Below are 13,481 nucleotides of genomic sequence, written 5' to 3'. Positions count from 1 at the left end.
ACACGGTACCTCAGTGCCAGTCTAAACAACTTAAAATAAAATGTAATACAAACAAATTTCTATCATTAATTTGTACACAAATAAAGTAAGTTGTACACAAATAAAGTCCATCAGCATTGGGAAAACCAAACTGACAGACATTTAGTGATGACCTTCACAAATCAAATTAGTATAAAAATACTAAGTAGCACTATTAAGCACAAACAGGACCTTCGTAAAAGAAATTTCAAAGGTTGGGAACAGCTGGACATTTGCCAGGAATTGGGCACATGAGGATATTGTCTGCCCTCCACACATTGAGGAGGATGGTGAAGGATGGAAATAACTCGCTGTTCACACTAGCGAGCGACAAGCCGCTCTTGTCGCTTGTAGTTTGTCTCTAGTGGGAGTGTAACGAGCACTACTTGGTAGTGTGTAATCTCCATCCAGTGTTTTCAGTCCCAAAAAGAATGGGTCGTGGCCAAAACGTGTACCTTACAGCACACAATTTACTACATCATACAAATTATTTACATGCCAGGGTTCATTTTAGTCTAGTACCAGATTAGCAGTGCACTAGCTATGTACCCTCATACAGAGTACAGAGACACCACAGTATTCCTTTATACCTATATATTTTATTCTAGTTAAAAACAAATATAATAATGCACCAATTGGTGGAAAAAGCACATTGTCCAAGCATCGGTACAATCGATTGTATGCAAATATACATCTTGGGACAATACAGAGATTCCATCCAACATCACCATAGTCTGAAGGATTATTTGAAAGACATTAATTAGATTTATTACACCTATAATAGTAGTCAGGTGTTGATTAGATTAAAGCAACAATCAAACTTTACAGTGGGATTAAAAATATAGTTATAAACCAAGACAGTCTTCTGGTCACATGATCTCATTGCACTTAATTCATAGTCACAGTGTTTTGGGTTGCAACATCCCACATGCCACATACTTTAAATGGTTATACAACCATGTTATAACACTTTATTACAGCCCTTTATTAGCTTTCAAATAACACCAAATACCTCAGAGATGGGGCATTTCAGCTGACTTTGGAGCACTATTCCTGCTACAGGGCTCATTATTTTTCAGTCGATCATATACTTTGTTTATTCGATCAAAATCTGAGCAATTGATACTGTAGAAAGTTTTGTTTCGAAAATATTCAAAGCAATTTTTATTTAGTTAATTTCATTGACAGAAATTTATTTTATTTTGCAATGTTGACGATCAAATTTCATACATTTTGTTCTGAGAATGTTAAACAGAGTGATTTATTACACCTGTAATTGGCTCTTATGGTAGAAAAGGGGAAAGCTGTTAGAAGGAAAAGCCCTAAAACTACGTATCAAATAAGGAAATGACTCATTCATGCTTTGGGGCTATTTTGCGGCTGGTGTTCAGTGGCACTTGTAAAAGACTGATGGCATCATAAATTTTATTGAATACTTGAAAAATTGCAGCCCTAAATCTGATTGCCATGGTAACACAAAATCAATGTTTTGCAATGACCATGACAAAAAAAAAATCCTAATTAAACTGTTATAGCTACTCTTTGTAATTGTGGAGAACTTAATTTGATTTAAACCCGAAGCAATAACATGAAATCTAGAACTCTTGTATTGCCTTAAAGTTCGGATTGTATATATGAGGAAAACCTCTTCTATAACGGGCCACAACTGTGTTCAGTCTGTGTATTCTGTAAGTCTTTAAGTCTGATATTCATTCATTCTTGTCACGTTGTCTATTAATATGTGTTAATATGATAATGTGTGATCTACAAATCAAATTTATTGTAATGAAAATCTTCTTTGCCAATAAACTGAAAACTGTTTGATCAGTAAGCGCAGCCATTAAATTGTAACACGCTCGTATAATCGTGACATAATGTGTAACGTTAAGTAATGTTAGATGTAAATACAAAGCGAAAAAAAACTTCTTGCTATAGGATGAACAAAAGAGAAAATCCCCCCAAACCATCTGAGGCGAGAATCAATAATCAAACACTCAGAAAGACAGGCTATCTACCAGAGATGAGCAAACTTAAAGCACACACTTTCTCAGTAGAGAGGCGTTGTCATAGCAACCGTAAGTAAAAATAACATGACACTTTTTTTTCCATCTGGAGTTGAACGGGATCGGATAAAAAAGAAATAAATAAAGCACACACTGAGATATACTGATCAACAATTACTGACATTTTGCCCAGAATATGCACAAATCCCAGCAATGTGTCTCTCTAAACTCACAGTCAGGGATCTGGTGGCTTAACATACAGCCACTCCTCTTATTCACATAAGGAATTAATGCTCGTCAAGATAATGATCATTATAAAGGCAACATTTCCGCCCTGGTAATTATTTACCCTACAAGCTGGGACAAGTCTATTTGGACCTTTCTTCCTTTAAAAAAGGATTAATTAGAATTTCAGAGGATCCTGTTTTCAGCCTGTGCATTTATCGTGGCACCAAACAGTGGGGATTCCTCCTAAATAAGAGCATCCATCATGAGAGGAGAACGTACCGGAACTCCCCGAGTTCATCAGTCTGAGATCATCAGAATGCCAGAACCATGTCGAGTAGCACCAGAAGATCAATTATGATATTACAACTTTCCATTTGTGTTCCCAAAACTCATGTGACTCAGCAGAAGGTCACAGGGGGGAAAGCAAACGCATGGAGAAAAAACATTGTCCAAAAATAGCCACACACATAACAGAGGATGGCCCAAGGATTAACACTGCCCGACGACACGGCTGACCTTTGGTCATGGAGGACTACCTTTGCCAAAAATGAAACAATTTTTCATAAGCCAGAGAGACAGAGAGGAACAGAGAGAGCACTGCAGTGGTCTGAAACATCGCACTGGAGTACTGGATTGCTCTCCCAACACTTACAGCATTTGTTCTGCTCTTAATTGGGAGGCCATCCAGCTGTCTGGAGCTAAAGCATCACACAAGACTAATGAGTTCCTCACATGATCCACTGGGAAAGAGAGCGAGAGCGAGAGAGAGAAACAGTGTGTTAAGGAGGTAGAGGCGAAACGTATAGCACTCGGAAAAGAGAACAATAAGTAAAAAAGAGCAAACGTAAAAAAGGTTTTAACCTCGTCATCACTTAATGCTTCGTCTGATGTTCGTTCTGTTCAGCAAAAAAAAATTAATAAATAAATAAATAAAATAATAAAAAAAATCTCATAAAATGGAAGCAATGTATGAATCCAGAATGAAAGGGTCTCTTCCAGAACTTTTTACGGCTGCTATTGAAGCATCTACAGAGAGGGTGCATGATGTCAGACCCCACTGAGTGCTAAATATCAGGTCCTATTACACTATTCTGCTTTAGTCACCACATTTGTGTCATTCTGAGCTTTCTGATTTTGCGTGAATGTCACCCGAACGATATTCGATTCAATTCCATTCAATTCGATTTTATTTGTATAGCACTTTTAACAATGGTCTAAAAGCAGCTTTACAGAACATAAGAAACATTATACAAAAAGTCCAAGATTATTATTATACAAGAGTTCAAGATTAACATTAGATTTATATTTAAATGTGTTTGTATTTATCCCTAATGAACAAGCCTGAGGTGACTGAGGTGATTGTGGTGAGCAAAAAAACTCCCTTAGATGGAAGAAGAAGAAACTCTGAGAGGAACCAGACTCAAAAGTGAACCTCATCCTCATTCGGGTGACACTGGAGGGTGTGATTATAAACTGTTATAAACACAAGAGAGTGTTATTATGAATAATATTCTGTCTACAGTCAGATACAGTCTGACAATTGTGTATTGATTAGGAGCTTGATTAGGAGACCACATGGCATCTCTTCTTAGCAAGTGAAAATATTTTGAATATTTTCAAATGTGTTATATTTCTTATTATGGGATTGTTAAATCAAATATAGATTCAATCAGGCTGATTTTAGATTTTTCGGGAATGTTTAAGAAGTTTAAGGTTTTTTTAGAATAATGCTTATTTCCAGACATAAATGTGAAAAAAAATGAAATGAATAAAAAATGTTTTGGATTTGTTTTATCGTAATTATTAATAAGAGACAACATAAATATAGATGAAGATATTTTCACTGAGGTTGTTTCTCTCAGCGTCGGCACTGATGACTCAGGCTTAAGTTCAGTAAATGTGAGTCACTTAAACTTTAATTACTGGGATTTTATTAACATGGGGTCTTAGCTCCAGTTCTGTGCACTCTCTGTCCTGTACTGTTAGAAGCTCTATTCTTAACATGAAATAACCTTCCTCATTAAGGGCATAATAATTAACTAATGAATTAGATTAGGGGTCTTAGCAGTATGGAAGAATGTTCCTAAGAACAGAGGGTTCCTAAGAACTCGGTTATTTTGTTAATAAAATGAAGTTACTATAATCCAAGTATTCAAGCAGCCCCTGACAGAAAAGATTCCTGTTTTGCCAGCCGGAAATGTTAAGCCTAAAAAAACCATTATTTCGAAACTGCAGACTATCAAAGTGGTAATGTTTGGTTATTTATTATGTATGTTACAGATATAAATCTAATTTACTACTTAATTACTTAATGTTACTACTCCTACTTTATATTTATATAATATACTTTATATGATTATTTCAAAAGGGTTTTTCACACTTTAAATAGTTCCTGGGACTTATTGAAAACTACGGCTAAACAAAATCTCAGGTTAACTTCTTTGACGTTTCACACTTCATATAACTAAACCCTGCCTTAACCTTAGTCTTATTTGCATGTCAGCAACCATGATTGGACAAATCCAGAATGCATCCACTTACATTTATGGCATTTGGAAGATGCCCTTATACAGATTGACTTACATTTTTATCTCATTTTATACAACTGAGGGTTAATTGCTCAGGGGCCCAGCAGTGGCACTTTAATGGACCTGGAATTCAAACTCACAAGCTTCCAATTGGTAGTGGATTACCCTTGGGTTGCCTTAACCATTAAGCTACCAAATCCTCTTTAAACAAAGTCTTGTCTCACAATTTTGCATCAGTGATAAATTTTTTTATTTATTTTTAACAACCAGTTATTAGCTGATATCCAACTCCTACTACATGTTTCGCTACCTGATGCGACCAAGCCTGTTGCTAAGCAAGACGTGGTAGCATTCTACCACCACATCGTTTCACATTTTACTTGACTAGCACTGTAATGCAAAAGCATTGCTAACCCTGATTCTGAGCAAGGTTTCATAACGGGTTAAAAGCACAGTGTGAAAAGCCCTAGAGTGTTCGTGTTTTGGGTTTTGTGATGCTGAGCTATAAAAAGCTCTATCTATATATATATGATGCCACAATATGTATTTGCTTAATGTGCCTATTATTCCAATGGTTGGATTATGCTCATAAAATAAAGCTGTGCTGCAATCATTAAGGGATTTGAGGAACTTTATTTTATACCAGAAGGTTTCCACTAATCCAATGATTCTCAACTTTCCAATGCATGGCACGTTTAAACATTTTTTCTTCCCCAATACGCTGGATTTAATTTAACTTATCAGCTAATTATCAACCTTTCAAGAGCTGGAAAAACACTATAATAAATTCTAAAATGCATAGGCTAGCTGGAATGAATCCAAGCACTGCTGGTAGACCGCATCCTTCACACACTCTATTAAGGATTCTTAATTGAAATACAAAGTTGGTTATGAAACAGTGACTGGGTTTCAAATAGAGTTTCCACAGCTATGTATCCTGATTGCTTTTTTATGTCTTACAGTACATAACCACTTACAGTTAAATATTTATTGGGTCTAACCTGGTTAGGATCTCAAAGGAGGTTCCTGATTGGTTTAAACCACTGTCTGTATTTACAGTCCCCTTTGAAAATATTGGAACGGCAAAGCTGGATCATTTGTTGTTTTGCTATACACTGAAGAAATTTGGGATTCACATATCAAGAGGAATATGAGATCATAGATCATAGTTTCAGTTTTACTTTTTTGATAGTTACATCTAGACGTGTTAAACAACTTAGAACACCTTTGGTGGCACACTAACCAATTTGCAGGTGAGCAAAGTATATGAACAGATAGTCTTGAAATAAATTCTAATAAATAACAGAATATTTAGATTCATATCACTCTCTTGCATAAAAGTCTCAATCTGGTGACCCACTAACATTACCACACTGTTGCTCTCTTCTTTAGTGATGCATTGCCATGCGTGTATGACAGTTGTTTGTTTTAGAAGGTTTCTCCATTCTGTCTCCTCTTCAGGAGATACGTTATCTCAATACGTTAAGGCCTGGTGATTGACTTAGCCAGTCTAAAACCTTGCACTTTTTCCTCTAATGAAGTCATTTGTTGTGAAGGCAGAGTGGTCTGGGTCATTGTCTTATAATGTATGATGAAGTTCCTCCCAATTGGATCGGATAAATGTCTCTGTAAATTGGCAATGAAAATGTTTCTGCTACCAAGAGTTCCATCATCAATAAAGATTAGTGAGAATGTTCTAGAAGCAGTCATGCAAGCCCAAGCCATGACACTACTTCCATCATGCCTGACTCATATGTTTCAGATCATGCAGATCCTTTCTTCCTCTACACTTCCATCACCATGCATTTCCTTCACTTTGGTTGAGGGTACTCTTTCTCCAGACCATCTATCACTTATCTCTGTTTTTCTTTGTGAAATGTAATCAAGGCTTAATGCTGATGAGTGGTTTGTGTCTTGTTCGATGGCCTCTATATTTCTGTCTTCTCCGAATGGTAGATTGTGTGATAACTTCACCCCTGCCCTGTGGAGGTTGGTGGTGATGTCCCTGACTCTGGATTTTTCCCTGACTCTGGATTCTTCTGGATTTTTTCTTCATAGCTATGATTTTATTTTTTATTTTTTTTTATCAGATGCAGTTGTTTTGCTGGTCTATTGTTTCATATTCATTTCTGAGCTCATACACAATTTTTTCCAGTGTAAAGCAAAAACAAAAGAACTGGAAGGGATTACATGAATGGACAACATGGCACCATTCACATCTATTGTGTGTTTCTGAAGCCTCTTCAGAGACTAAATTGGAGTCTATACAGCAGACACATGGAGCATGCTCAGTAGATACGGCCACATTTTTTGCCTTCGTGCCACAAATTCACTCGCTGTCTTGATGGCACAAAGACTCACTTGTTTTGCTAATTATAATTTCAGTCACTGAGCTAGCCTTGGAAGTCAAAAACGAAGAACATACTAAAAGAAACTGCAAAGACCCCTACTGATGTGTTAGAACAGTTTACAGCGAAACAAAACATTGCTCTGATAGAGAACTGTTCAAAGATTCAGGTTAATGTATGCACTTCCAAGATGCTCCTACAAACTACATTTATCCTAAAAAGAAATAATGGGGGAGAAATTAAGGTCAACTAAATCTGTAAAAACAACACAACAGTGTTCCTGAAAATCTGTCCTGAATTTAGTAGTTCAGAAATCTGTACTGAATGCAGTAGTGGCTTAAGTGGTTAAAGCTCTGGGTTGGTGATTGGTTTGTGACAAAATAAAGGCTTCTATTCTCCTACATGTCTTTTATTAACTTGGGAATGGGCGGGGTTAAAAACTGTACTGCTGCCAGCCACTAGAGGGCGTAAGAGATTTTGCCTTCACTTTTGCCTCCTTGTTACAATGTCCACTTGTATATACAGTTACTGACTCAATCAAATCAAGCAAACCACTACCAAAAAAAGTTCCAGGTAGATAAGAAAAGAAAAGGGATGGACCCATGGAAAGAATTCTATCTCAGAGTTTGGCTTAAATAAGGTAGCCTACTTAATCAAATAGATGTTAAACAGCTATACAAGCTCAGAAAGTATGAAGCAATATCACCAATTACCATAAACATTACCAGAATAATAATGATAAATGGGATTTCACTGTAGAATAGCTTTCAGAATTGCTAGACACTGACTGCAGGCCTGAAAGCCATTTAACACTTCTGGTCATAATTACCACATCTATGAAATAAGCTTAGTAATTTCATAATATTATATTCCCTGTGTAGAAAGTTAGTAATATAAGAGTCACGTTTCAAGGAATTTAAACATTTTTAAATAAGCACTTAAAATTGTCTGATAAAGCATTATTATGTATTTTTTTATTAGCAGTACTAATTAAAGCTTGTTACATTTTGTGTGTTAATGTTCTTTTACTGTATTGTTATTTGCCGTCTTATATCCGAGCATGCTATAAAAAGCCTATGTTTCGACTTTACAGCTCCTCTTGGCTTACTTGACGAAAAAAATACCGAAGATGGCTACAGCAGGAAGCACTGGCTCCTGTCCTTTCTTTTTCCCCTGCACAGCATTATCATTAAAGTTACACAACACAAATATTTTTAAGTGAAATTGTGCATTTACACTTCAGAAAACACCTATTTGTTTTTATTGGTAGCAGACAGCCATATAAAATGTCGCCTAAATCGATATGTATAAACTTTTTATATTCAGTTTGCTGTTCATGCTTTACAAAATCCTTTATAAAAAAAAAGAGCTTGGAAGTAGATACAAGAAGAAAGTTATAGAGTTATAACAAATACTATAACAAATTCTAATAATATTGCTATGTTTTCATGTTGTGACAGGTTGTTATGCATTAATAATTAATAAATGTATAATTATTCATTAAGCTTTCAGGTGGGTACAAAATACCTCAATTTTACATCATCTTATCTGCTGTGGTGAATGCTAGCTTGTTAACTAGCTAACTCGTGTCACAACAATCACTGATCACCAGTGTTCCAAATACTGATCACTGATCACCAGTGTTCCAAATACTGATCACTGATCACCAGTGTTCCCAAAGACTTATCACTGATCACCAGTGTTCCCAAAGACTTATCACTGATCACCAGTGTGCCAAATACTGATCACTGATCAACAGTGTGCCAAATACTGATCACTGATCAACAGTGTGCCAAATACTGATCACTGATCACCAGTGTGCCAAATACTGATCACTGAACACCAGTGTGCCAAATACTGATCACTGATCACCAGTGTTCCCAAAGACTGATTACTGATCACCAGTGTGCCAAATACTGATCACTGATCACCAGTGTTCCCAAAGACTGATTACTGATCACCAGTGTGCCAAATACTGATCACTGATCACCAGTGTTCCCAAAGACTGATTACTGATCACCAGTGTTCCCAAAGACTAATCACTGATCACCAGTGTGCCAAATACTTATCACTGATCACCAGTGTTCCCAAAGACTGATTGCTGATCACCAGTGTTCCCAAAGACTGATTACTAATCACCAGTGTGCCAAAATCTGATCACTGATCACCAGTGTTCCCAAAGACTGATTACTGATCACCAGTGTTCCCAAAGACTGATTACTGATCACCAGTGTGCCAAATACTGATCACTGATCACCAGTGTTCCCAAAGACTGATTACTGATCACCAGTGTTTCCAAAGACTTATCACTGATCACCAGTGTGCCAAATACTGATCACTGATCACCAGTTTTCCCAAAGACTTATCACTGATCACCAGTGTTCCCAAAGACTGATTGCTGATCACCAGTGTTCCCAAAGACTGATTACTAATCACCAGTGTTCCCAAAAACTGATCACTGATCATTATTGTGCCAAATACTGTTCACTGGTCACCAGTGTTTTCAATGGCTGATTACTGATCACCAGTGTTCCCAAAGACTGATCACTGATCAAGAGTGTTCCCAAAGACTGATCACTGATCAAGAGTGTTCCCAAAGACTGACTATGGCTCACCAGTGTTCCCAAAAAGACTGATCACCATGTTCCCAAAGATTGATTACTGATCACCGGTGTTTCCAAAAACTAATCACTGACCACCAGTGTTCCCAATGACTGATCACTGATCACCAGTGTTCCCAAAGACTGATTACTGATCACCAGAGTACACATCAACCAATCAATGATGATCAGTGTTCCCAAAGACTAATCACTGATCCCCAGTGCTCCCAAAGACTAAACATTGATCCATTTTTTTCCAGCTACTGATCACCATAGTTTCCAATGAATAATCACTGATCACCTTTGTTCTCATCGACCAGTAACTGACCACCACTGTTCAACCATCTGCTCTTTTTTTTGGTAATATTTACATGTTATTCAAAGCGTTTTATATCCATTACTGCTTCCTTCATGTTTAGTTCCTGACTACTACCACTGCTTTATGGTAGTAGCTACAACGTTGACAAAAATGTTAAATATTCATTAATTCATTGATTCATTGATTCATTCATCCATCTTCTGTAATCACTTTATCCTGGTTAGGTTCAGGTGAAGCCTACCCTGGGAGTATTTTGTATTTTATTCTCATAGGCTGGGACACCATCCATCACTTCAGCCAAACACTTATTGGCACAAAATAACCAATTCACCTACGAGTATGTTTTTTTTGGGAGATGAGAGGAAACTGGAGAAAAACCATGCGAACCCATCTGAGCTATGAGGCATCAACATACCCGCCTCCCCATTTTGCCCTTTTCGTGCTCATTGAACAGGTTTTGATATTCAAATGCTCATCACTGAATATACAATGTAGATTACAATGTCATCTGGTGACTTCTAGTGACTTTCTGAGGACGGATAAGCTACTTTCTCCTGAAATGGGTTGGCCACACTGGCCCTCTGCGTTTCCATACCTCTTCTCCAGCTATACTTCAGAGTGACCAGCAATTCACACAAACGAATATGCCTTACTGAAGCATTAATAAAATATATTTAATTAGGCACTTCCCTGCTGTGTTTACCCATCACTGCTGTCATGAAAAATAAATCACTGACTTCGGCTCATTTATTAGTAAATAAAAGGCAGAACTGTCGGTCATGATTGGCCTTAGGGATTCATCGCTGCTCCTTCAAACCCTCGGAAATGATGATTGAGCTCAAAACAGAGGCGCATCAATCTTTCATTTCACTGCATGCATTTTTCCCTTTAATTACAGCACCGGGTTGAGGTGTGGTCAACAGGGGGCGCTGTTTCGCGTGTCAACTTTCTCTGACTGTCCTGTATTAATTAGATGCTCGAGCATTTTAGATATTCAGGAGATCATATCAATATGACAACATCAAAATCTGCATGGACTGCATGCAACAAACACACCCGTGAGGCTGTGATCATGTCACGAAGAAGTGTGTGAACGATTTTTGGGTTTTTTTGGTCGCCATGTGAGATGGTTCTCCTTGAGAACGGAGCAGGATCACCTTGAACTACATTTGCACGAAAAAAACACACATATATATATATATCTATATGGGGCTGCGTTTAGCTGAAGCAATATAGATATATAGATATATATGTATATATATATCATCCAGTCTTTTAATCAATGCGTTCAGGAGGTTTTACTAGTGCAGCTCCATATTACTGATGGTGGGGGGCGACAATCGGACACGCAGCATGGGTTTGTGTGTGCGTGATGCGCGCGCTATGTGTGTGTGTGTGTGTGTGTGTGTGTGTGTGTGTGTGTGTGTGTGTGTGTAAGTGTGTAAGTGTGTGTGTATGCGTGCGTGCGTGCGTGCGTGCATGTGTGTGTGTGTGCGCGTGTGTTTGGAATCCAAATTGAGCGCAGAGCAGAGACTCCAGCATGCCAATGAACTTCTACACTTGTGCAAAATCATCATGATGGTGCCTGCTATAGGTTATAGCGCGTCACATCCCATTTTTAAGTAAGCTGCCTATAATATATGCTTTGGTTTATCAAACAAGAAAAATCTGTTACATACCATGTTTACTTCGGACACCATGTCTATGCTGGCGATGTCTATATTCATGCCAACAGCCACCGGAGCCCCTAAAACGAGAGAAACCATATGAATGGCATGTAATAATAATAATAATAATAATAATAATAATAATAATAATAATAATATGGGGCTGCGTTTAGCTGAAGCAACATGTAAACCTATAAGACAAAATGCAGCTCTTTCCTAAATTAGGTTACAAAAACCCCAGCAATCCATAATTCACGGGCATTTCAGAATTTCTTTTTTTTTTTAAAGACAAAAATGTGCTTCACAGTACATGCACAGGGTGAAATGGAGATCCTCAGCATCATCAACGGAAACTGTTAACCCTACTGTGCCTAGAACAGGTGGATGGAGGTGTATTATGGTCCAACATGTCAATATAGACATGTCGTAATGTGTAAAGTTAAAACGCGCAGTGATCTGATGTCTACACGAGTGTATTCAGACCGAATCCGCTTTGATTTGATGACTGAAAATAAAAAAGGGGTGAAACGAACCTGAATGTATTCATTCATTCATGCCAAAGACTGCGTATAGCCTTCATGCTTGCTTGAGGATGAATTGACAAGGTTGCCTGCTACAAGTCAGTGCACATCCTGCACATCATGCACATCATCACATGCATATTAAATGATTCAAATGCACGTTTTGGATTCCTCACCTCCAAAATCCGGCCTCAGTCGGATATCGTATCCCTTCATCAATCTGTCCACTGTGTCTTTCACTACAGGCATATTGCTAGGGTCTCTGCTGCAGGAATATATATGATTTTATTTTTTTATTTATTTTATTTTTTAAACGCAACGTTTATTTATTTAACATGCAGCAAATCCACTAGCAAACACAGACTAACATATGCAAAGTAAGAAAATTCCAAATGCTACAACAACAACAAAAAAAAACCTATTTATTATCCTTTCTTCTATTTTCAATTTTTTTTTTTTTTTTTTTTTTTACCTTTGCGCGCACACAGCAGTCATGATGAAGGGGCATAACAAGAAGATACACTGCGATTTCCTCATCCTCTCCATTGCAATAGTTCAGATTATTATGATTATTATTATTATCTTGTGGACCAAGCTGAAGGAAGACAGCGCGCGCCGCGCATCCAACTTCAGTCCCAGCCAGTGCAGTAAAGCCGAGCGCGACTCACGCGCATGCGCACTCCGAGCCTCAAGATTAAAGAGTAGCCTCGCTACTGAGAAGAGTGGACACGTTACGTTTTGCTGTCGTACAAAAACCACGCCCGCGTTGCATCTTCTCTGCTCTGATTGGTCGGAGTTATGCACTCTAGAACGATATGATCCTCTGGCTTTAAGATCTGAATTGTAACTTTACATTATGCTCTGTAAATTAAACCAGTTGTAGTCATTGCCATGCATTCATATTGTATATTATGGTCAGGGCTGAATACAGGCTGAGGGGCAGGAGCAACCTAAAATACACCTAAAGGGCATTTCTTGTGTGTAGGGGAGCCTACAGGGTACTGCATCTCATTTGCTCTACCAGAATGCACCGGTTATGACACTTCATGTTTCCTTACACATACGTAGGTACATCCTAAAGGGCAATGCATGACATATTCTTTTTACTGGAAGAAGAGCCATTTCATCACTTCATCTTTCCTCATATGTACATACAACCTATATGGCACTGTATGCATTATCTATGTTAAGGGCACCCATTAGGACACACCATAATGTTTCCTCACAGGTAGGTACACCATGCAGGACC

At 37.8% G+C, this 13,481-nt stretch overlaps 1 protein-coding gene across 3 annotated transcripts in view; it reads right to left on the bottom strand.

Moving 5' to 3' along the window:
* gabrb2a (gamma-aminobutyric acid type A receptor subunit beta2a) overlaps positions 1–12,914 on the bottom strand; it is a 57,079-nt gene extending 44,165 nt beyond the window's left edge. For 2 of the 3 annotated variants that reach the window (XM_060887408.1, XM_060887409.1), the window contains exons 1-3: positions 12,705–12,914; positions 12,409–12,497; positions 11,724–11,791 (exon numbers count right to left, since the gene is read on the bottom strand). In XM_060887408.1, coding sequence (XP_060743391.1) covers positions 11,724–11,791; positions 12,409–12,497; positions 12,705–12,778 — 231 coding nt within the window. In that variant the 5' untranslated portion in view covers positions 12,779–12,914. The remainder of the gene's footprint in view (positions 1–11,723; positions 11,792–12,408; positions 12,498–12,704) is intronic. The other variant, XR_009649543.1, reaches the window with a different exon arrangement.
* Between the last annotated feature and the right edge of the window lie 567 nt (positions 12,915–13,481).

Source organism: Tachysurus vachellii, chromosome 14 (genome assembly GCF_030014155.1).
Source record: "Tachysurus vachellii isolate PV-2020 chromosome 14, HZAU_Pvac_v1, whole genome shotgun sequence".
Taxonomy (NCBI): domain Eukaryota; kingdom Metazoa; phylum Chordata; class Actinopteri; order Siluriformes; family Bagridae; genus Tachysurus; species Tachysurus vachellii.
This window is presented reverse-complemented; position numbering and strand designations above follow the sequence as displayed.